This window comes from Galeopterus variegatus, unplaced genomic scaffold, assembly GCF_000696425.1.
Source record: "Galeopterus variegatus unplaced genomic scaffold, G_variegatus-3.0.2 Scaffold607, whole genome shotgun sequence".
Lineage (NCBI taxonomy): Eukaryota > Metazoa > Chordata > Mammalia > Dermoptera > Cynocephalidae > Galeopterus > Galeopterus variegatus.
In genome coordinates this window covers 265,309-291,715 of record NW_007726718.1, presented here as the reverse complement: position 1 = coordinate 291,715, position 26,407 = coordinate 265,309, and the positions used below count along the sequence as shown (strand labels likewise).

General features: G+C 39.0%; 1 protein-coding gene across 1 annotated transcript in view; it reads right to left on the bottom strand.

The window, feature by feature from the left end:
* The window catches only part of EFHC2 (EF-hand domain (C-terminal) containing 2), a 165,695-nt gene that overhangs the window by 47,800 nt on the left and 91,488 nt on the right, over positions 1-26,407 (bottom strand). Inside the window, exons 9-11 of the mRNA XM_008570484.1 lie at positions 19,725-19,867; positions 17,331-17,527; positions 14,543-14,673 (exon numbers count right to left, since the gene is read on the bottom strand). Coding sequence (XP_008568706.1) covers positions 14,543-14,673; positions 17,331-17,527; positions 19,725-19,867 — 471 coding nt within the window. The remainder of the gene's footprint in view (positions 1-14,542; positions 14,674-17,330; positions 17,528-19,724; positions 19,868-26,407) is intronic.

Below are 26,407 nucleotides of genomic sequence, written 5' to 3'. Positions count from 1 at the left end.
TAAATAAATAAATAAATAAATAAATAAATAAATAAATAAAAAAGAGAAAAGGGGGCCAAGTGCGGCGCTGGGAGCGTCGCACTCCTGCGGCGGGTTCGGATCCTATATAGGGATGGCCGGTGCGATGCGCTCACTGGCTGAGCGCGGTGCGGCCGGTCACAAAAAGGACAAATAAATAAATAAATAAATAAATAAATAAATAAATAAAAAAGAGAAAAGGCACAAATCAACAGTAATAGGGCTTAAAGGGTGGTAAATTTTTTAAATGATATGAAATGAAAACATTTCTAGAAACTATGTAAATCTTAAAACCAAATCAACACATGGTTTCTCCAAGTAGCCTGGGCTTCTTGATAGCATGGTAGCCGCAAGGTGATAGGACTTCTCACATGGTAGCTCAGGGCTCCAAAAGCAAGTGTCACAGCAGACAACACAGAAACTGCATCTTTTCTGACCTGGACTCATCAGTCATACAACATTACTTGTCTCACATTCTATTGGTTACATGTGAGTCACAAGCCCACTCAAGATTCAAGGAGATGACATAGCCCCACCGCTCAGTGGAAGGAGTGTCAAGTTCACATTATAGACGAGCATGTTGAATGGGAGATCACTGTTACAGCCATATTTGGAAGACATAATCTACCATATGTGTACGGTACACAGTTTCCTTCAATTAACAAGATCATTGGTATCTAGCATCTCTCAGTTAACTGGAATATTAATTTAGTGAGAATACTTCTATTTTCAAGAAATGGGAATGTATTACATAAGGAAATTGTTAAAAATTATGATATGAGAAAACATAAAAGACCAGCATTTCAGCTTTCTTTGTATTGTAAAGGAAAATTTGCTATTTTAATAGTTAAAACTATACCATAGGATAAGAAAAAAAAAAAAGAATGGGTAAGACATGGTCACTAATTTATTAAGAATTTGAAAATTATAAAAACTCTTCCATTTCAAAATTTTATTTTAAAGCTCTAGAATTAATTTTTCTTTAATATAAAATAGTCTGGCCCAAAATACAAGAATTTCAAATAAGCATTTTAAGAATTAAGATGAATTTCAATCCCTATCTCACACCATACACAAAATTTACATTGAGATAAATTATAGACTTAAAAGAGAAAGCTAAAGTCATAAAGCTATTAGAAAAAAAACAAGGAGAATGTCCTGGTGACTTTGAAGAAAGCAATAACTATGGAAGAAAAGCCTGATGATTTGGACTTGGGAATGTAAACAGGTATAACCACTTTGGTAAAAGGTCTAGCAGTTTCTTAAAAAACTAACCATACACTACTCTATGACCTAGCAATTCCATTCCTAGGTATGTAGCCAAGAGAAATAAAAATATATTTACACAAAAAGATTTGTACAAGAATATTAAGAGCAGATTTATTAATATTTGCTGAAAACTGGAAATACCCCATGTATTCATCAGCAAGGGAAAGAATAAACAATGGTGGTATATTCATACAATGAAATGCTACTCGGTAACATAAAGGAATAAATTACTGATACACTCGACAATTCAAATGAATCTCAAAATCATACTGAATGAAAGAAACCACAAAGGAGTACATATTGTATAATTCCATTTATATGAAACTCAAGAATGGGAAAAAAAAAAAACATCTACAGTGAAAAAAATCAGAACAGTGGTTGCCTCTTGAGTGGGGAATGTAGGCAGGGATTGACTGAGATGGAGCAGGGGGGAAATTTTGGGGGTGATGATAATGTTCTATGTCTTAATAGCGATTTGGGTTGCACAGGTGTACGCATTTGTCAGAACTCAGCAAATGTAAACTTAAGGTTTGTGCATTTTATTGAATGTAAATTTTACATCAATAGAAAAGAAACTATTAAGTGGTAAACATGCTAAAATATTTAGAGAGAAGTAATTGATGTCTGCAATTTTCTTTGAAATGCACCAAAATTAAGATGGATTAATGGATGGATACAGGGATGTATAAACTAAGAGATGTGTGATGAAGCAAATAAAGTAAGACATTAACGGCACAATGGTGGATATATGCGTGATCACTATTAAATACTTTTGAAGTTTCTGGACATTTAAAAACGTTCATAAAATTTTGGAGAAAAATGAATAAGACTTTGCTGCTAATTTGATAAGAATTTGAAAATTATAAGAAGTATTTCATGTCAACATTTAACTTTAAAGCTCTGAAATTTTGTAATTACATACATATAAAACATTCTGGCCCATAACATAAGAATTTTAACTGAGCACATTAAAATTATTTGACTCTAATCAATAATCAAAGTAGAGCATCAACTGAAACAATTTATACCCTGGCTCTATAATTCTGAGCCTCTTGACTTGTGCTAAGAACATTCTGCCAGCATCTGCCATTATCTCTTTCTGGAAACTGAGGCAAAAAAGAAAAAATGTTTTGTTTTGTTTTGTTTTAATATTTTGTTTTATTTGTATTGGTTATGAATATTCATGGGGAACAAAGCAAATTGTCACCACTCATGCCTAAGATGTGATGGTCAGCCAGATCCATACTGGCAGCATGTCTATGACCACAAATTGTGATTATACCCTATGCCCCCCCCAATTATCCCCGACCTCCCTCCTCATCCCCCTTTCCCCACTCCACTTTGTGTCCCTAGGTATGTTCTCTCCCTCTGCAAGTCCAATGAACCACTGTGGTCTTTCTTTCCTTTCTTCATCTCTTAGTTCCCACTTATGAGTGAGTACATACAGTATTTATCCCTCTGTGCTTTGCTTATTTCACTCAACATAAGTTTCTCCAAGATCATCCATGTTGTTGCAAATGGGAGAATTTCATTCCTTTTTATGGCAGAGTAGTATTCCATGGTGTATATATACCACAGTTTCCTTATCCAGTCATCCATCGATGGACATTTAGGTTGGTTCCATGTCTTGGCTATTGTGAACAGGGCTGCGATGAACATTGGAGTGCAGATATCCCTTCCCTTCAACATGATGATTTCCATTCCTTTGGGCATATACCCAGAAGTAGGATTGCTGGATCATATGGAAGATCTATCTGTAGTTATCTGAGAAACCTCCATACTGTTTTCCATAGTGGTTGTACTAATTTACAGTCCCACCAACAGTGTAGGAGGGTTCCCTTCTCTCCGCATCCTTGTCAGCATTTGTTATTCTCATCCTTTTTGAATATCGCCAGTCTAACCACCAGGTAAGATGATATCTCTGTGTGGTTTTAATTTGCATTTCCCCAATGACTAGTGATGTTGAGCATTTTAAGAAAAAATGTTATTTTTGAAAAAATGTTCAAAAAGCTCTTTGTCCAGGCTTTTTGGTCTTATTTGTTTGGGTTTTATTTTATTTTCACTTTATTTATTTATTTTTATAATTGTTCACTGTGAAAAAATACATCAAAACTGGCACACCCTCTATTAACAGCTTTGTGTGTAGCCTGCTAAGATATCTCCAAAGGATGTACATTCCTTGAAATATTTATATAAATATATGTGCACACACAATCTCTACATTGTTGGCATAAACAGAATCATATTATACATACTTCTGAATTTTGCCTGATCTACAAAACAGCATGACATATATATAGTAGTCATCAGTGCTGTTTACCAAAATCTAGCTTCTCTCCTCTCAGCACATGTGTGGGGCCATGTGACTAGTACTGGTCAATGAATTAAGAGAGCAAATGATATGTATTTCTTCCGAGGTGAGAATTGGTTGTACTTGATCCTCCAAAGTTCTCTTCTCTCTGGGGAAGTGACTGGCAACATTCAAGGTAGTAGCTGCTCTGTCAGTTTCAGTCCCTGAGTGGCTTCTATGAACAAAATTCCCCTGACAACCACAACAGACATATAAAATGAGCCAAAAATAAACTTTTGTTGATTTATTTCCCTGAGTTTTGAGAGTTGCTTGTTACTGCAGCATTTCTTAACCAATTTTGACTGATACTTTGAAAATTTCTTCAGGTATGAATATTTGGACTACTTCCTTCTTTCTAATGACTAAAGAGTTCTGTCTTAAATTAATGCAACAGAATGTATCCAACTATGCCCCTGTTGTTGGGCATTTGATTTTTCCAAATGTTTGCTATTACAAAGTTTGCTTCAATATTAAGTGAAATAAGCCAGGCACAGAAAGAGAAATACTGCATATTCTCACTTATCTGTGGGATCTAAAAATAAATAAATAAATAAATAAATAAATAAATATAAAAACAAACAAACAGGGCAGGAGGAAGAAGACACAGCAATCACAACAATTCTTTGAACTGGTTAAGACAAGTGGACAGATATGATGTTGATGGGAGGAGCGGGGAGAGAGGGGGGGGAAAGGAGGAATTGGTAAAAGGACACAAAAATCAACTACATTGTATATTGATAAAGCAAAATTTAGGAAAAAATCAAAAAACAAAGTTTGCTGCAATAAATACTGTATGTGTCCACATACACACACACACATACACACGTCTAATATTAGACAAATACTGCCAATTACCCTCTAAAGTGCTGAACCAATCTGAACTCCTGTCAATAGAAAGTGAGAGTACCTGTTACCCAACATGCTCACCTGGAGCCAGTTATATTATTCTTTTTAAATGGTGCCAATATAATAGGTGGAAACATTATTTCATTGTTGTTTCAGCTTGCATCACTATCGGGCATTTTTTCATAGACACAGACTATTTGCATTTCTTCTGTGAACTGTCTATTCCTGTCTTTGATCAACTTTTGTCTGATGATCATACAGAAATTCTACATAAGCCCATAATGTTAATGCCCTGCTTCTTATACTAGTTGTAAATATTTCTTTCAGTTTGTCCCTTGTTATTTAAGTTTGTTTATGCTATCTTTTGCTATAGAAAAATATAAAATTTTCCTGTAGTCAATGTAGTCAATCTTTCTTTTTGGAAACTGTGCCCTACCACAAAATAAAAATGTATAAAAAAGTTTTCTAATCAATCGTCACTAAAAACTTTATTAATAATTCATTCTTTCTCCATTGATTTGAGATGTTCTTCAGACCATATACTAAAGTCCATAAAAATGCATCTTTTATGGACTCTATTTCACTCGCACTTTGGTTTAGTCCTCTGCTAAAAAATTATGGTTTTAGATGTCTGTAAAGTATACAAATTTCTGGTATCTAGACTTTAACGTTCTTCTTTTCAACATTTTCTTGGCTAGTCTCAATCCTTTATTCTTCCTGATAGACTTTCACAATCAATGAGCCAATTTCTCTTCCCTAACCCTGCAAAACAAAGCCAAATCTACCAACAGCAATTTTAAAAACCTACTTTAAAATTCTGATTGGAATTGTTTCAAATCCACAGGTTAATTCAGACATATTAGAATTTTTACAATATTTTCTTCTCATTTAGAGTCATCATAAAGTTTTAAAATTGTATTCATTGTAGTCTTACACATTTCTTGTTCAATATATTCCCAGGTATTTCATAATTTTTGTTGCTGTGGTGAATAGTATCCCCCTTTGTAGAACATTTCCTATCTGCTAGTATAAAGTAAAGTTACTCTTTCATGCGTAGTTTTCTTATATTTAGCTCTTTCCTGAAAACTCTTAAAGTTCTAACCATTTTTAAATTGATTCTTTTGGATTTTCTAGGTACCCAATCATATTCAGGTTCTAATTTAAAAATCAGTCTTCATATATACAAAAATCAACTCAAAACAGATTAAAGACATACGTAAAACTCAAACTACTAGAAGAAAACATAGGGGAAATGCTTCAAAACATTGGTCTGGGCAGAGATTTTATGGATAAGACTTCAAAAGCATAGGCAACAAAAGCAAAATAGGCAAATAGGATTATATCAAACTAAAAAGCTTCTGCACAGCAAAGAAAACAATCAACAGAGTGAAGAAGCAACGTGCAGAATGGGAGAAAATATTTGCAAACTATGCATCCAACAAAGGATTAATATCCAGAATATACAAGGAACTCAACTCAACACCAAAAAAATAATAATAATCTTATTAAAAACTGGAAAAGTAATATAAATAGACATTTCTCAAAATAAGACATATGAATGGCCAACAGGTATATGAAAAAATGCTCAACATGACTAACCATCAGGGAAATGCAAATCAAAACCACTTTGAGATATCATCTAACTGGGGACTTGCTATTATTAAAAAGACAAAAAATAACAAATGCGGATAAGGATGTGGAGAAAAGCAAACTTTTACATACTGTTGATGGGAGTGTAAATTAGTATGGCCATTATGAAAAACAGTATGGAGGTTCTTCAAAAAACTAAAAGTAGAACAACCATGTGATACAGCAATCCCACTACTGGGTATTTATCCAAAGGAAAGGAAATCAGTATACCAAAAAGATACCTGCGCCCCCATGTTCACTGGCACATTGTTCACCATAGCCAAGATATGGAATCAGCCTAAATGCCCACCAATGGATGAATGTATAAAGAAAATGTGGTATATATACACACAATGGAATACTATTCAGTCATAAAAAGAATGAAATCCTGTCATTCACGGCAACATGGATGAGCCTGGAAGACATTATGTTAAGTAAAATAAGTCAGACACAGAAGGATAAATACTGCATATTCTCACTCACATGTGGCAGCTAAAAAAGTTGAGCTCATAGAAGTAGAGAGTAGAATTATAGTTACTAGAGACTGGGAAGGGTAGGGGGAAGGAGGGAAAGGGAGAGGTACATTAACAGATACAAGCTTACAGCTAGATAGAAGAGTAAGTTCTAGTGTTCTATAGCACTGTTAGGTGACTATAATTAACAATAATTTAATGTCTATTTCCAAATAGCTAGAAGAGAGAACTTCAAATATTCCCAGCACAAAGAAATCATAAATGTTTGAGGTGATGGACATGCTAACTACCCTGATTTGATCATTACATGTTGTATACATGTATCGAAATACCACTCTGTACCCCATAAATATGTACAATTATTGTGTCAATTAAAAAATAATCATTCTTCAGTTCTATTTTGCGCTATGTATACAATGATTCCTAAATGCCCATTTCCATAATACCTAGGGTAACAAAATAATGGAATTTTATGGCTGAAAAGGAACTTATAATGATCTAATCTACAGGTTACCTAATGAAATACTTACTGGGGTAGGCAAGTATAGATGAACAGGAGAAGCACCCTAGTGTAAGATAATAAGGAATTGTAGAGACTGAGAAGAAATGCAGAGAACAGGCTCTAACTAAGGCGGACAAGAGCCACTCATCCACAACTGATTGTTGCCACAGGGAAATGTAGGCCCAGTTCCTGTTTTCCAAGAGGCACCAGATATACAGATTTTTATGTTTAAAGTCCTAGTTTAAAAAACATTAAGCAAGAGCCAAACAAAATACAATTGCCAGCTTTCAGTCTAAGAAACTGCAACTAATCCAATAGCTTCATTTAAAGCAATTTAAACTCAGAAAAGTTTTCAGTGATTGCAAAAGTAGCCAAAAGTAGGAAATGGCTTTGTATTTTGTTTATGTGCTTGATGGATCAAAACAGTATTTTCAAAGTACTAAAACTAGGCAGGTGTTTTGCTTGGTTTGGTTACAAACCAGGAGTTTCGTACCTAATGTCAACATGCATTTGTGTTCCCTGTTTAGCTCGTGTTGGTTTGGATTTGGTAACCCTGCAATATTCGTGGCAAAATGAAAAGGGGATCTTTTATTTATTTTATTTTTCCCCAGCTTTATTAAAGTATAATTGACAAATAAAAGTTACACATATTTATGGTGTGCAATGGGATGCTGTGATATATGTATACACTGTGAAATGATTAAATCAAGCTAGCATATCCATCAACTCAGATGTTTATTATTTTTCTGTGGTGAGAACATTTAAGACCTACTCCCTCAGCAATTTTCAAGTACACAATACATTATTATTAACTATAGTCACCATGCTGTACAACAGGTCTCCAGAACTTATTCATCCTAACTGAAACTTTGTACAAAGGGTACCTTTTAAATAACCTTTCTATATTTGGGGAAATTCCCACATTATGTGCCTTGCCATCCCAACATGGAAGTCAGAGCTCAATTTCCCAGCCTTCCTTGCAGTTAAAAACACACAGGTGACCCAGGCTCCATCAATCAGGAAAGCTCATGTAAGACTCTGATACAGAAGGGATTAAACGGAAAAAGCCAGCTCACTGTGGGCCATGTTTGGTGTCACAGGTGTCCCCAGCTTTCGGGGGTGGCAAAGGATGCAAAGTTGCTCAAAGTGGTGGTAGTGACGGCTGTGGTAAAATTGCATTCTTGGCAGCAATTCAAGTGTAGCAATGAGTCATTGGTGGTGGCGGTGATAACAGAGGTCATTTTCTCATCAGACAAGTTCTTCAGCCCAGTTCTGGGCACTGATCCTAGGGTTCAGCTTCAAACCTATTTCTCCAGCCTTTCCAAAGATACTGTGAATCACCCAGGATCCTTTTAATAAATTCCTTTTCTGCTTAACTAGTCAGAGAGGATTTTGCTTTTTAAAATTAAGCCCTCACCAATACAAACAAAACCACCAGGCAGTGACAGGATCAAATCAAAGATCTCTGTCTTTTTGATTCCCAGACCAGCATTCTTTCTACGACATCACATTACTTATATTTTATGATTTTAGGGAAGTTAAAAATGCTATTTTCAAAAATATATGCTAAGTATCCCATCTCAAAGATATGCTATGAATACTGTCAAAGTATCTATTTGGTTCATGATAACAGCCTATGCTTGAGTGCTTTTGGAATTTGTCTTTGTTTTTGCTTTTGTTCATATAGAGTCACAGACTAGTGGCTTCCTTAAATGATGTTACCTTACAATAAAAATACCAATAACAATGTATACAACTTAGTCCAAATAAAGATAAAGCAAAAAGATAAAGGAGAGATAACTGTCCTAGATAAATCAGGATGAGATCACTACTATGTTCTAAGCGCTAAATTTATAATCTGCTTCCTTGAAGTAAAGGACAGTAATAGAGTGGATTATATCGATGTTTCCCAACCTTGGTCCACCAATGATGACTATTATTTTCTATCTTCATGGCCTCCAAGTTTTTAAAGAGTTTCTCTTCCAACCTCATTTATTAAAGAATGTCTTGAATGACCCCAACATGAGTAAATGCATAGCTTATTAAAATACTGAAAACAGGATGCTGATTCCTACTACTACTGTCAGTGACACCAAGTTGCAACTAATTATCCACTGTGCACCAGTCAGTGTGCTATAATCAGAACTTTACATACGGTATCCAATTTATTCATCACAACGGCTCTATGTAGTAGGTATCATTATCCCTATTTTACAGATGAAGAAACCATTCAGCAACTTACCCAAGGCCACCAAGCTGGTAAACGAGAGAGCTGAGATTTGGATCTGGGTCTGCCAATTCCAAAACCAGTGATCTGATCTATTTATATTATACCTCCCTTAGGAAGAATTTTAGTTTTACAAAAGAGAAATTTTTCTCAAGGCTCTAAATCTTAGAAGGAATTTATCACATAAATGTTCACAGGAGAACTACTGACCCTGCAATTGATAATGGGGGTCTGGGGAAGAACCATGTAATAATTTACTATGTTCATTGAGGCCTGATACACTGGGTTCTGGAGGCATCTGGAAAAGACACAAGGGTGAACCAGGCATGGGTCTTGCCCCCTGAGAGCTTCACCCAGGTGGGGAGGAGAGATGAATACACAGACAACCAAAATACAACATGCAAGCTACATGCGGCCAGGCATCATCTCTGATGGGTAGAGCAAGGCTTGGGGGTAAGGGGTAGAGGTGGTGGGTTGCCAGAGGGAGGGACTGCCCACATCATCCCTGGCATTGAGCCCTCACTGCCACCCTGCCTATGTTCCCAGTTGACTGAAATACTAGCCCTGCCAAGCCTAGTCCCGACCTTGCTCCCTGCTGAAATCTGCCTGCTGGGTATCCCGAGGCTCTGAGAAAGGCTCTTTGCACTCTCTCGTATAACAATCAGCAGCTCTTACAAGCAAATCTGACAGAGAAATAGGTCCAGCCTAGAGGTAAAACTGGCAACTCCCACAAGGCAAAAGAGAAATGCTCCCTACCCAAATGAAAACAGAGAAACATTCCCTACTTCTGTTTCCTGATGACCACCTGTCCCTGCATTTCATCAGGTCTCTTCTGAGGCCAATATCTCAGGGAGGCCCACATATTAATCCATTATCAGCCACGGCATCTTATGCAGAGGTCACTTATTAGCTCCTGCTCTCAAGGTTTTCCTGAGAGGAGGTGCAAATCTCTGAGAGGAAGAAGCGGGATGCCAGGGGCTTGGACCATTGCCCAGAGCAGCAGGTCCAGGCTTTGAGGCCCCAGGTGTATCCTGACAGTGGCAGGTATCTAAGCAGGAGAGAGTGTCAGGGCCACAGAGGTGAAGTCCATAGGACCATGCTGCAATCCTGCCTTTGCCTGCCTTTACTCTGCTCGACCATTTCAATAGACAAATTTGAAAAGGGAACATTTTACAAGCATATTATAAACCTACATTTTAAGCATTTCAGAATGTCAGAGCCTGGAAGAGAACTCAGAGATCAATATATGGACAAAAGAGTAAGGTGCAGGTAGGTGAAGCAAGGCCCTATGTCTCTTGGCTAGTGAGGATCAGACCTAGCTTTCCCTGACTCCCCTAAGTCAGAGATAGACAGCCCTTCCCTGGTGCAAGGCAATCAATTATTTACTTGTTTGTTGCAAGCTTTAGACTGAACGTTCCTTGAGTAATAGGACCACTCATTAAATTATTTAACAAACATTTATTGGACTTGGCAGGAGCTGATCGGGAGGTAGAGAAGTAAACAAGTAACAACTCAACAGGGGGCTACCAGTGGATAGTAGATGTAAAGCACTTAGCATGATGCTTAGCCCATAGTAAGTGCTCAATTAATGATGGCTTCTATAGAAGTGTCACTCTAGTGAGACGGAAGTAAAGGGAGAGAGGTAGGCAAGGGTCAGACCATGACCAAACTCACATGATACACTGAAAGGCTGGGATTTGTTCTGGAGACAATGGGAAGGTGGTGCAGGGTTTAGAACAGAGGAATGACCCCATCAGATTTTAGAAGGTCACCTGAGCAAACCTCTGGAGGATGAGAGTTAAGAATAAGAGATCTGTTACACAGCCGTCCAGAGGGTCCAAGTAAACAGTGATGAAACTGCTGAACCACGATGGTAAAGTTGGGAATAGAGAGAAGGGAAAGTTTCCAGAGGTAGTTTAAGAAGTACAATTCCAAAGCATGGATAGGAGAGGTCGAGATAGGATAGAGGTGAGAGATGAGGCAGATTCCTGGCCTGGGCCCTGGGGAGGTGTTTGGTGCCTTTACCAGTGTTAAATTGAATTAAGTTTGGCTTAAAGCTACCTCCGTACATACTTAAAGATTGGCCCAAAGGTTTCTCCATATATAGTGAACTGTAACCTAACTAGATGTGTAAACAGACTGTAACCTATTCCTGTAACAAGTGGCTAAGTCTCAGCCAATCACAGCAGCTGAGTTTCAGCCAACCATAGGCAGCCAAACTGTGTTCAAATAAGGCAAACAGTGGGCTGTAACCAATCTAGCTGTCTCTGTACCTCACTTCCATTTTCTGTAGGTCACTTTCCTTTTTCTGCCCATAAATGTTATCTGACCATGTGGCAGCCCTGGAGTGGCTCCAAACCTCCCCTGGTTCTGGGGGCTGCCCAATTCACAAATCGTTCTTTGCTCAATTAAACTGTTAAATTTAATTTGTCTAAAGTTTTTCTTTTAACACAGGATATGGTCTCCAGCTGCGACTTTATGGGAGAAGAAAATGAGGTCAATTTAGGGAAAGTTATTTTGGGATGCCTAAGGGACATCCAAAGGGGAGACATCCCAGAGGAATCCATATTTCCAGGTCTATAGTTCAGGAGAAAGGTCTGAGACTGAGGAATGAATATGGAGACATCAGCCAACAGGTCAGAACCAAAGCAGTGAGGATAAAGTATATCCACTCAACTAGTACTTATTAACACCCTGCTGTTCTCACCAGGCACTGTACTAAGTGATAAGGTTAAAGCAGAGACCAGAAAGAGGAGGTCCCTGACCTCAAAGAAGTTACATTCTGATGAGGGGAGCCAGTATACACACACATACATACATACATAAATAAAGAAAACTTCAGCTAGTGAAAGCATTGAGCAAAGAATTAAAATTAGGGTGTGATATGATAGCAACTGGCTATGGAGTTCCTTTGTCTTTGCCCAGGAAAGAGCGTGAAAAGCAAAAGAGAGGACTGAAAACAATGTACAGGAACCCACACTTGTGGGCCAAGCACAGAAGGGGAGCCCCAAGCACAGAGGGCTCAGCGTCCAACACTGACGGCATACGGACCAGGATGTCTTGACTCTGGTCTACATTCTCATTTGGAGACCACACCACCACCTCCGAACTAGAACCCCCAGGAATACCTCTAGTGGTTCATTATTTCATTCAATAACTATGTATATGTATTGAGCCCAGCACTAGTTTCTAGGGATACCGCAGTGAAAAGACCATCAAGGTCCCTGCTCTCAGACAGCTCACATTCGAATAGAAGACACACACAAGCACACACACACCCCTCCTAAGTAAATAGATCTCTAAATAAAATAACTAAGTTGTGCTAAGTGCTGTGAAAAATATAAACAAGGAGCTAAGAATAACTGGGTAATTTGCTAGTCAAAGAAAGCCCCTCTAGGTAGCTGACATTGGAGATGAATCCTAGAGTTTGCCATGAAAAGGATGGTAGTGAGGAATTCCAGGCAGAGGGAACTGCCTGCGCATAGGCTTGGAGGAAGGAAAGAGCCTGATGTGTTTGAGAAACCAAAAGACAGCCAGCAAGGCCAAAGGAAAGGACTGGAGAAAAGTGATGACACTGGAAACACAGAGTCACATCACTCAAGGCCCTGCTGGCTGCAGTCAAATGTCTGGATCTCATGGAAAGGACAATGGTAAGCCACTGAAGGATTTTTCAGGCAGTGGGTAACCTGATCTGATTTTCATCTTAAGGAATTTCTGGGATGGGAAGTTTGTTCTTTCTGACCATGCAGCACCTTGAAGCCACCCCTCCAATCACACAGTGTGGCAGCCTTTATCCCACTCCCAATTAGGGGCAGGCCTCCATCTGCAGAGCAACTTTTCCTCCTTGGATCTCCTGCCTGGCCTAAGCGCTTCCCAAAAAGCCCCATAAACTCACTAAAGTGTTTCCAATAGACTTTGCGAGAGTGTTGGGAAAATGAATGCTTTTGTAAAAGGACACAAAATAATAAAACGAAACCACTCCCTCATTTCTGATGGAAATGTCTTTTCTCCTTCACTGCTTTCCATTAGACTATGGCCTGAGTAATTGTCTTTACTCTTTACTCTGTCTCCATTTATTTTCCACAACATCATGAACATACATATATGACTATGAACAATAACAAAGAACTATAAATGCTTATTGATCCCAGAAGGTTGGGAATTCTAAACAATAAAAACATGTACTCTGACTGCTTCTCTCAAAAGAACATTTTGGAGACACAAAAGAGCTTTGTTAAAAACAACAAATGAGTCTTTGGGACACTTTGGGCCCAATGGTGGGCTCTAGGTCACCAGGTAGTGATGCAACAGGCAACTGCAGACACAAAGTTGGAAAGACCTCCCTGCTACCCTCTCCTGGGCTCACTTCCTCATTCTCAGCCCACATCTTGACTGCATCAAGCCAAGTTTACTATATAGCTTTCAGCCACTATTGTTTTCAGGAGCCAGAATTCTCAGGCTAAAGAGAAAGTCCCCTTTGTCCTCCATCCATGATTTAATTTACATCCTCCTGAACACTCCATTCACTTTGTTTTCAGGCTAAGAAATCTCACAATTGTACTAGACCCTGAATTTCCCTGTGTTTCCGCCGTTTGGAAATTTGCCTAGGTCAGCCACTGCACAGTTCCAGAATTCAGCTTTACCTCAGAGAAAATCTTTATTGTTCATGATTTCTTACAGTATTTCTAACTACTGTCATATATTCTTCCCTCGATTCCTATATCTTTATGTCTTTCAGAACACACATACACACAAATGCATACATATCACCTCTTCTCTCACCGTCAGTAAAGTTTCTACTATCTTTTCCAATTTGATCACATTTCTAGGGAGTTGTCCCTCCTTGTTCCCCAGATTTTGGGGGGGCGGTGCTCTTAGCTGCATTTTTTCTGCCTTTCTCACTCAGATGTGACATTCCTAGTGTTCCCCTGATCCTTCAACAAAACACCACGATTCACAAGACAATATGACCAACTGACTTCCTATGCTTTTGTCTCTCTGTTCCCACCCATAAACTTCTTTTATATGCAAATGCATAAAGTTTACTAGAATAGTAATGGTCAAAACTTGACCACAAAGTACAAGTAATATGAATGCAAAGAAATGCCAACCACTAATAAAAAGTATGTAGTCAATTAACTAGGAAGCGCTAGGAAAGAAATCGTTCTTTCTGTTCTTTGGACAATCTTGAAGGGAAAAGAAATTGTTGCTAGCAGAATATGGCTTACCTAAATGTATTAAAATCCACCACCTTCGTGTGCCTACAGTCAGCAGCTGTAAATACTTGCTTGATCTCTCTGGATTTTGATTCTACTTCTTTCAGCTTTTGTAAGGCGAGTTCGATATTGCTCAAAGGAAACTAGAAGAGCGAAAGGAAAGGAAAGACATATTAAAATATGCCCAAGACTTGGGGAGCCCAGACTTTCTCCAGATTTTTAGAATTCCTCCCCCACCCCCACCCCCCGCCCCAGATCTGTTGGCCACCAGGCGATTCAGTGTTGAGAACAAGGCTGGGTGTCCAAGATCCACACAGGCACTCTAATCTCTGTACATTCGCCCTCCGGGCAGCCCACTGTTCCTGTCTCCTACCCTGTGATTAGCTTTTTGATTTAGTAAGAATACTTGTTATTCAATCCAGTAAAGCATAAGGTTGTAAATAATTATAGCTAAGAGATCAAAAATGAGAAGACGAAATTTTAAAATAAAAACATAGATCATAATTTAGTATAAAGCTCCCTCTCTTCCACCAGAAAATGATCCAGGCGGTTTGGCACCTACTGCAGGACCCTACTCTCCCCTCTATTTTTGCATTTCCTTTCATCTATTTCCATGACAGGATCTATTAGCTCTTTTGAAAAGGCTCCTCAAATTGATATTAAAGAGTATATTAATCTTTCTCTGCTTAGAATGTCCTTATTAGGAGTAGTTTTAAAATAACGCAGTTTTCACTTGGGATGCTGATACCAGATAATGTCCTACCCTGCTTTTATCATTCTGAAAGGAGAAAAGCCTTTTATATCTTAAAATACACACACACACCGTCATGTGCCATATAACGACATTTTGGTCAATGACAGCATATACAACAGTGGCCCCATAAGATTATAATGGCTATACCATATAGCCTAGGTGTGTAGTAGGCTATACCATCTAGGTTTGTGTAAACACATGCTATGATGTTCACACAACAATGAAATCGCCTAACAATGCATTTTTTAGAATGTATCCCCATTGTTAAGTGCTGCATGATTCTGCATGTGTATATATATTTGGGGGGGGGGGGGTGTATACACAAGGGTACTTCAAAAAAGTCATGGAAAAACTGAATTAAAAGATAAATCTTTCCATGACCTTTTTGAAGACCCAGGGCGTGTGTGTGTGTGTGTGTGTGTATATATATATATATATATGTATATATATATATATTCATTTATATAGTGTTTCTGTTTGGAAATAGAACTCTAATTTACACTAGCTACACTGAGCTTGCTCGTGGCCACATGGAGCTCAGCACTTCACACACATTAACACTTTTAATCTTCATAGCAGCTCTATGAAATAGGCACTATTCTTATTCCCATTTCAAAGATGATGAAATTGAAGCTCAGGGAAGATACATGTCTAAGGTCCCTCAGCTATTAAATGTGGAGTCAGATTTCCAAGTCAGGCCTGCTGGTCTCCAAAAATCTAACTTCTCAATTATTGAGTTTCTCACCTGAATTCAGTGTTTCGAGTAGCTACCGGTTCTTGGTTTTATGATAACTCGAATCCCTAACACTACAAATAGAGATGATGTGACAGCCATGAAGGGTGCTGCCCAGGCCTCCTTTCAAGAGAGACCCTGTAGAGAAGAGCATTGTTATGTGACAGCCTGGGGCTGCTACACCTTTGGGATCCACTGCAGCATTCCTGCCAAGGCCACACTCTCCCCAGCCTAGCAGGGGGATCAGAGCTTGCCATTCCCACCTGACACAGTACCTCTCTGATGGGCAGGCTTTGCTCTGGGGTTCACCATTCACCTGGCCAAGACTTTCTCAGAGCTGTGTTGCTTGAGAGCTGTCTGACAGCTGTCTGAGGCTCTTCCTACCCACCTCTCTTTCCTCCCCTTCTTGAACATCTAATTCTGTCTTGGTATCTGCTTCTCAGAGAATCCAAACTGATATGGATGATGTGATATACACAGAGAGATTGATGTTAGCAACTTAACCCTGAGTATTTTATATATAAATGAGACAAAATTGGTACTGTATGTATATACATGGTATATAACCATTATTACTTACAGGTGGACTTTTAAAATAAATATTTTCCAGATAGATTTTCAGTATTAGGCAATGATTTCCAAACGTACATGTTTGCACACCGAACTAGTCCACATTTAAAATCAAGATTATATCAATATGTTATTTTTACTGAACAGCATTGCCATAACAACACTTTCAGTAACAGTACCCATCTGCCATCTTATTTCAAATTTTAAAAAAAAAAACCTCTTTGAGTTCTCTGTTGCCAATTTCTCCTTAAATTCTTATTTTAGGCCTCAGGTGACTACTGTTATAGGAAGTTGCAATCCCAGCAACTAGTGGGTTCCCTTGGGGTTTCTGTTTGTTTGGGTCTTGGCCTTCTCTGTTGGCCTGTGCCAATTAGCTGGGACAGCACAGTGTGTGACACCAGATTTTCTTCCTTTCCTATAGTTGTTGAATTTCTTTCTGAAAACATTGTTAGTGTCAGCAGAAAACCCAGGAAACTTGATTCAACCCTGGGTCTGCCTCCTGCCTGTGCCTGGAATCCGTGATGCTGAGCAGCAGAGAACTCAGCGTGTAAACAGAGTAGACAGGGACCCGGCCTCTGTGACGGGACCTGTGGCCAAGTTGCACGGATCCATTATTCATGCCCACATGTGCGAATGCACAACATAAAACCGGTGGCAAGATGAAGAAGAAAAGACCCTACAGAGAGAAAAACAGATCACAGAGGGCTGAGAAGCAAATCAAGAATTACAGAAAGTAAATTCACCTTATCTGAATTCTTCTCCATGTAGCTTAAGGTATACTCATCAGCATTGAGCAAATGAAAGAGGTAGCCATTCACATTCACTCTGGCTCCAATATACAGCTCCTCCACTGTGATATATTCTGATAGTTCACTTTTAAAGACTTCTTGTCCAGGCCTCTTAACACGAATTCTTTTCAAGAACATCCCACCAGTAAACCCTATAGAAAAAGAGAAAAGTTCATGAGTAGCCTTTATTCTTAAAAGAATCATATGACTTGCCTTTAGAGTTACTTCATCCTCAAACACAGACCATACCATTTATTTGTAAACTCATATTGCCTATTAGTTGTGAACTCATATTGCCTTCTCAGATTTAAGGGAAGAACAAGACAGTGGGTGAAAAAATAAGACTTCCTAGGTGAGTGTGTGGGGGGAAAAAAGGTATATGGCATTCCAGCCTTTTCTTTCCTCTCTCTATTCCCTTTCCAATTCAATGAACAATTAGCAAGGACCTGCTATATGTTCAGCAGTGTACTGAGAGTGTGGGACATCCTGAAGAAACTGATCTTTAGAGCATGTTTAAACAGTACCAGTTAGAAAACTCCTCACTTGTGTTTTCTACCTATTTGTCCCAGATGACATTTTACACTTAATATGACATGCAGGCTAAGTATAAAACGTCCCTCTTCTGTAAAGATTACTTGTTTGAAGACAACTGTGGGAGTCCCCTTAACTCTTTTTTTTCCCCCTACATTTAAAGTATATTGACTTCTTTTAGCAATGCCTTATATTTCTTACTTTCCAGAATTCTGTCCATTTCATCTGTTCTCTTCTGTGCATTATTTGTTTTTTGACCTCTTGGAAAGCAGTGACCAGAGTCGAACAGAGGACTCCAGTATCTTCTGATACTGAACTACAATTTATAGGCCTATGAATATAGCCTGAGACCAGATGAGCTTTTGTGGTCAGCTTCATCATACTCCTCCGACCACATTCAGAAACCATGGGTGGTAGAAAGACATTAGGCTTTGGAGCCGAATAAAGCTGCATTCCATCCTGGCTCTGTCACTTGCTTGCTGGTTGATCTTTAAGAGCTATTTAATCTCTCTGAACCTCTGTGAATTCTCATTGGTAAAATGGGAATAAAATTTGTAGGAGCCATAAAATGTCCCTCTCAGATCACCCACTGTGGAGAACATAAGTGATGGAAGGCCCCAGCTGCTGTGTCCTGAAATCCATCCTCGGGTGTGTGGTGAGGTCATGCTTCTCCCAGGCTGCTGACAACAAGTGACTGAGCAACGCAGGGATACTAAGATAGGCCCATTACTACAAGACAAGGGCTACTCCAGCTAGCTACTTTGGCTCAAGGACTCTCCATCAGCTTTGCCAAAATGTTCTTAGAATTTCCCTGCAGTCTAGTACCTCCCCCTTTCTTCCTTCCCTCTGTCCTTCACAGCAGTCAGACCTGCACCAGTCTGATGGCTCTCCTGGTCTTCTCTGGTTCCTTCCACACTGTCCCTCACTGGCATTTCCTCTAATAAATGTCTTGCACATTTAATCTGGTCTCAGCATTTGCTTCTTGGAGGACCTGGACTAACACAAAACTGAACCTCATAAAGTTCTTACCAGGATAACAGTAGGTTCTCAATAATGGCTGCTATTATTACTAGTAAGCATGTAGCTGACCATCACCCTTTCTGTTTTACACATGCTAGAGTTTGCTTGACCATATCTTCCCTATTCTAGATGTATACAGCTGACTTTTTGACCTTTAAGAGCGTAAGTTATATTCATCCCTATGCAATTTCATATTTTAAGAGTTGATCCATTATTCAAATCATTGTGGAGCCTAACTTAGTTATACAAATTATTCATTACTCATTGGTGTGTTAAGTGGCTCATACCACCTCATACAACTAACTTAAATTTTCAGAGATTTTGCAAGCCAATTTTTTCAAACCATGAAAACTGGCAAACAGTACATTGTGGAGAGGCATTCTGTGGGCCTGGGTGCTGGAACCTGGGCAACAGCCTCAACAGAGTGAGGAGCCAGAGAAAGATAGACCCTGAAGATTAAATTTGTATAACTGGGATTTTTGTCTTATAGTCAAGCAAAAAATTTTTAAGCAGGACTATAAAAAATACAGACATCCCCTTGGTTTGCTGGCTGTGAGTGGGACTGGTGGTAGCCAGACCATGATTTTGAAGCCCTTGGATTCCATAGAGGTGCCTCACAGGCCACAGAAGAAGAGATAGTGACAAAAAGGAGGTATCTCAAGTCCCCCAGCCCTGAGCCAAAAAAAAAGTCACTATCATAGATCATCTAGGCTACAGTATCAGATCATTCCCTAATTTTCAAAATGAAGAGACAGTTAAATGTCCTGAGGAAAATGCCATGAGAGGTATGTCTCTTACCTGAATTCCTCTCTATAGGTTCAAACACTGAAATTGTGTCATCGCTGAGAAAATATGAAATAACAAACATCCTGTCCACGTCTGCACATTTGTCTGTGATTAGTTTTGCAAAAAACCGGAGTATATTGCTTATGTTGCCATAACTAAATGGAAGAGAAATGAGGGTTATAGCATTATGCAAGTAATCTTTCACACGTTATATATGTTAAAAAAAAAAAAAAGCCTGCAAAAGGTGTGTTATGGTTTTCATATAATAGCATAAACCCTCCAAAGTGAAAGAGTTCAACCATATTCTTATTCAGGTTCTAAATTTAAAGGCAGAGGAATTTTCTCAGTATAGTCATCCCTCAGTATCCATGGGAGGTTGGTTAAACAGCTCTAAATTACTTATAATATCTAATACAATGTAAACGCTATGTAAACAGTTGCTATACTGTGTTGGTTTTTATTTGTATTATCTTTTATTGCTGTATTTTTGTTGTTGTTTTTGTTTTTGTTTTTTTAACATTTTTGATCCACAGTTGGTTGAATCTGCAGACGCAGAACCCATGGATACAGAGAGCTGATGGTATATTCAAATATCTCTTTTTCTTTACCTGTCCTTGGTAACACACTGGGAAAATGTACCCAACACAAATGTACTGAATACACTGCTCAAACAAGCCACGTTTACCGGTTATTCTCTAATCATGAGGCTAGTCAACAATCACAATAATCGTGTTAGAAAGAAGCACAAGCACCTAGCCCTGTCGCTGGAGCAATCCAGTGGGCGTGCTCTGCCTGAGCCTGGGGCCACCTCCCCGTTTCACCACCCACAGGCTCATGCCATTGCTTTGCACCTTCCAGCCCGCATCCTCCCCCTCCCTGAGTCACTCCTCCAGCTCCACAGCATCCCAACTACCTTCAAAGGAAAAATGAACTTTTCCTTTTCAAATGCTGTAATAAACATCATAAACCTGCCTTTTGGTATATAGCACTTATCACCCATACTGTTAAGTAGCCATTACAAGTCTGTTTTCCAAGGGCAAGGACTAGGTCTTGTTAACTGTTATCTAATATAACACTTTGTAATTATAAGTACTCAATAAATGTTTGTAGAAAGTTGTTATAAGACCCATATAGATTGGAATCTGCACTTAGAATTCCCTGCATGAACAGAATAGTCTATTAGTCTGAAGATGTGATCAAATTCTTGAATTAAAAGTTCCCAAAATTGATTGCCTGGTCACTGAAGAAATTACTTCATGGTCAGCAGAAGCATGTTTGCAGATATCATCTAGTGAAAGGTGGACCTCGTAACAAATAATAAACCCTTTGGGAGGTTTTTGATAATCAAAATCATTACTCCAAGGAGGCATGCAGTAAAATAAACTGTCCTTCACCAGTTCCCTGTCACAACTCTAAGCAAAGAGGTCCTCACTTGCAGACTCTCCTATGCTGAAATCCATACTTTCCTTGTGTTAAGTGACAAAAAAAAAAAAAAAAGTATTTCTGATTTGCAGAGGCAGAAAGTGCTTTGCTCTGCCCTTTTTTCAAACTGTCGGAGAAGTAGGGCTGAAAAAGCATGGCGCCAAGATTCCCAGCTTGAGGTCTTATGTGAGATGGGGCAGAGTGCAGCAGTCTGGAAGCTAGCCCCAGGGCAGCCCAGGTAAAACAGCCAGATAGCCATAGCTCTGTTTTCTTAGTACCTAGTTCGCAGGCTTCAAATGGAACTCATAAAGCACAGGGGGCAGCTGTGCCTTGTCAACCATCTTCTCTGGTACATAATTGTATTACAAGTAACAAATAGATTCGGTACCCCCCTCTCACGAAAGACCCATAACTTCAGATGCATGAAACATCACTGAAACAACTGAATGAGGTCTAACCTCAGGGCAAATAAATACTACTGTAAATTTTACTTAGAATTTACATACATTTACAAGAGTATATGTTAATTGTGTATGTTTCACATGTCCAATATGCCATTTTTCCTCTTAATTCTAGTGTTCTGGAGAACTCATTGATGGGGAATATAATCTACTCAATAAAATTTTTAGAACAGCAGTTCAGAAATTTTACTGTGCATAAAAGTCACTTGGGGGAGCTTGTTAAATATACAGGATCCAGAGCCCCACCCCAGAGATATGGATTCAGTAGTCAGCTTGCATCTCCAGAAACATACATTATTAATAAGTACTCCAGGAGATTCTGATGAGGTTGTCCCCAGAAGAAACACTGCAAGTGTCTTCGGATATTTCCTTGACTAATAAGCTATCAAACTTCTCTTTTAACACTCTTTTTACCACAATAACCCGTCTTTCCAGTTGACCACCTACTACACCTCCTGCACCAACCATAATGTCGCACACAATTTAGCACTATATAGACTTGTATTCTTGGCTGGTGTTTTTTAAAATGTGTTTATTCCCATTGTCCCAAAACAAATTATAAATTCTTAGGTCCAGAAGTCATGTCTAAACTTTCTACACACAGCCCAGACTTATCTATAATTGCTACCTCAAATTCTTCTCTCATTTTTTCTTAAATCCACTTCCACTAGGTTTGCTCTACCTAAACTGCTCTTGCAGAGGTCAACAATGATCTCCACAATATCAATTACAATGCTTAAGTTTTTGTCCACATCTAACCTGACCAATCAACAGCAACTGGTACAAATGATCACTTCTTCCATGACACTTGTGCTTCATTTGGCTTCCAGGATCCTGTATTCTGGTTACACTCTGACCTCCTTGTTTGCGCCTTTTTAGTCTCCTTTGCTAGTCCCTCCTCTTTCTCCCAATCTCTTAATTTGGGGTGTCCCAGAGTTTATTCCTTAGTTATGTACTTGTCTATGTATATTCACTCCCTTGGTGATCTCATCCAGTCTCAAGACTTTAATACAATTTGGCATCATGGCTTTAAATACCATCTATATGCTGATGACTTCCAAGTTTATATCTCTAGCTCAGACCTCTGTCCCAAACTCCATACTCACACAAACATCCAACTGCCTACTCAATATCTCCACTTGATACCTAAAAAACACCTCAAACTTAACTTGTTCTAAAACTGAATGTCTGTTCTTGCCCCCAAATCTACTCTATCTACAGTCTCTCTCATCTCTAGATGGCAACTCATCCTTCCAGTTGCTCAGGCCAAAACCTTGAAAGTCATCCTTGGCTCCTCACTTCTTTCACACCTCATATCTAGTCAAGAAGTCCTATTGGCTCTACCCTCAAAATATTTCCAGAATTCACTATTTAATTTCACCACTTCTACTGCACTCACCCAGATCTGAGCCACCATAACTTTTCTCTTGGACTACTGCATTAGCCTCTTAACTAGTCTTTACCTCCATCATTGCCCATTGACAGTCTACTATCAACACTGCTTAGCAGTGATTTGTTTAACATGCAAATGAGATCAAGTCACTTCTCTGCTCAAATCTTCCAATGGTCCTACCTTATCACTCAAAGTCAAAAGAGTCCTTATAATGGTCAGCAAGGCCCTGTGTGATCCGACCTCCCATTACCTCTTTCATCTCATCTCTGTACTCTGCCCTTTACTCATCTACTGTATCCATGTCAGCCTCCTGGATGTTTCTTGTACATCCCAAGCCCGCTTCTTTTTTTTTGTCCTTTTTGAGACCGGCCACACAGCGCTCAGCCAGTGAGCGCTGTGAGCACACCGGTCATCCCTATATAGGATCCCCTCCCGAGTGCGCCACGGGCTCGACCCCCAAGCCTGCTTCTTAGGGCCTTTTCTCTGACTATTCTTTCTGCCTGGAACATGTTTCGTGTCCTCAGTAAGGTCCACCCAGACCACACTATTTAGATTGCAACCAGGTATACTCCTCAGCCCCACACTCCCAGTTCCCCTTTATTCTTTTCATAGCAACTTAATATGTAATTTGTGGGCTCCCCCTAGACCAAGAGCTCTTTATTTCTATTTTTTCCATGGTACTTAACACTGTCCATATACTACATAATTTATTTATGTATTATCTTTATTGTTTATCTCCCACAACTAGAATGTAAGTTCTATGAGGGCAGGGCTCTGTGTCTGTTTGTTCACTGACGTATTCCAAGTACCTAAATCAGTGCTTGGCACACAGCAGGTGCTCAGGAAATATTTGTTGACTAAGAGAATGAGCAGTTCACCCAGGGCTACATATCTACTAAAAACCTCAAAATAGCTAGATGTATAGAGTCTTGTGACAGCAGATGAGCAATATCTGAAACATGTCAAAGATGAAGATTAAACCATAAATTTAATTTTGGGTGCTATATGGTTATAAATAGCACAAATCTGGGATAATAACCTTCCTGGTGGGAAGTCATCAGTCTCTTCTATTCATCATTAGGAACTGGATGAGTGAATGCTTATTCTATGTACTCACTCATTCATCTATTCCTTCTCTTATTGGACAAAATATTTATTGAGCTCCAAGTATGTAGCCAGCACTGTTCTAACTCTTAGGAGGGCAAGAAAGCCAGTCCCTACTCCCAAGGAGCTCTTGGTCTAGGGGGAGCCCACAAATTACATAAATGAGTTACCACACAGTGTGACAAGTACAGATTCTGCGGCAAGAAAGATGAACTCCAGAAGTTAGACTTCCCTGGTTCAACTAAAAGTTACACAGCCTCTCTGAGCCTCAGTTTCCTCATGCGAAGAATGGGTACACATATCGAATGGGATTGAATTATGAATGGGTGCATGTATTGAATGGGATTGAATTATGTGCCACCCAAACTCACTGAAGCTTGAATTGTATCCTCCAAGTTTTATGTATTAGAAACTTGGCTCCCACTGTGACTGTTAAGAGAGTGTGAAATCCTATTATGGTAATTGAAAGCTGGGGCCTTGAAGAGGTAATTAGATTATAGGACCATGCTGTAGTGAACAGATTAAAAATGGTGATCAGGGGCGTGGTTCTGAGGGCTTTAAAAAAAGAGAAAAGTCTGTCTTTCTCTCTCTCTGCTCTCTCTGATACACCATTTTTGCAATGTGATACCCTGCCGTCACTGTGGCCACCATCAAGGCCTTCACCAGCTATGTTCCCTGGACTTTGTACTTCCAGCCTCAGAAACTGTAAGCAATAAATTTCATTTTCTTTATAAATCACCCAGTTCCATATTATTTTGTTATAAGCAACAGAAACAGACTAATACAGAGCAATAATATTATCTACTTTCCAAGGTTCTTATGAGGATTAAATGAGACCAAGTGCTGTAAAGTAGTTAATATACAATAACCATTAATTGCTCATTAGGAGTAGTAATAATATTATTAGAGGTATGATCAGCAGAGTATTGTGGGCACACAGAGAACAAAGTAACTAATCCAGCCTGTTGCAGTGAGAAATATATTATTCTGGTCCTCCCAAGTCAGACTAGAAAATCTGCCCAGCAGGCCATCACAGTGATGTTTACCCAGAAAATAAAGATCTTCATGTCTGTCAAAAATCTCATATGCTTTAACGACTCGTAGTTCATCAGCATTACCCTCATTTCAACAACAGCACCCAGTACATTTTTTAACAGCAATATATATAATCAGTATAGGTCATGTACAATTTCATGTCTCAATTTCACAGCTTCTTTACTTATATTAAGAAACCATTCTTTGTATGTTTTGTGAGATCATATTCCTTAGGTTCTCACAATTTTAAAACCTTGGGTTATTCAAACTCATGTATAAGACTCCAGCTGAATGTGCCAGTTACCATGGAAACACGGTCACTGTGTGGGAGGAGCTTAAGGGAAGTGTATTCCTGGCACAGAATAAGCAGTGGACAAAAAGAAACGAAATTAAGAGACATTTGTGCCTATACCACTATCCTCCAGCCACAACAGCATGAGGAGAACACAGAGTGCTATCTACAGTCAGTGTGCTGTGAGCAAGTTTACACAGTGTAGACAGAAAGAGAAACTAAGTCAACTACCCACAAAGAACTGTTTTCCCCTGGGTTCCAGAAGCAACACCCTGGATAATATTTCATGTTATTTACTTACAAGAAAAATTCCCTGTCCTTTTACAATAGGGACATTCTTCCTGCTCACCTCCTTCGGGTGGCTGCCCTTAAAAACAGCAGTTAGCAAAAAATGTCCATCAAAAGTCTTACTCTGAAACCTCACAGTAAACACTGTTATTGATAAGGGAGGATGGCGTACAAGTTGGTGTCCCTGTTATGTGATCAGAACCAGTAGTTCTCAAACACTGGTGTGACTCAGAATCCCACGGAGTGCTTGTGAAAACAGAGTGCTGGGCCCTACCCCTAGAGTTTCTGTCTCGGTCTGGGAGAAGGCACAAGAATTAGCATTTCTAACAAGTATGGGGACCACACTTTGAGTAGCATTGATTCTAAAACTTAAAAATAAAACTCTAAAGTCCTTAAAAATAAAAGATTATTTTTTGGAAGACAAAAGACATCATGTCATGGCAAAGGCAGACTTTTAGACATTCTGTTCAATTCTTAATAATAGATTTTCATCATTTTTACAGATATAGCACGGCTATTGTTCTCTCTCCTTCAAATGTTCTATATAAGCATCTGACCCCATTCAATTTTATCATATTCAGGATGCTGTCTTTTTCTTCCCCTTTTCCTAGTCTTACAACATGTTGCCTTTATCATTTTTCTTCCCAGGATCTCCCGACCCATTATTTCCCTCACACAAGACTGCAATTTTTAGCCCACA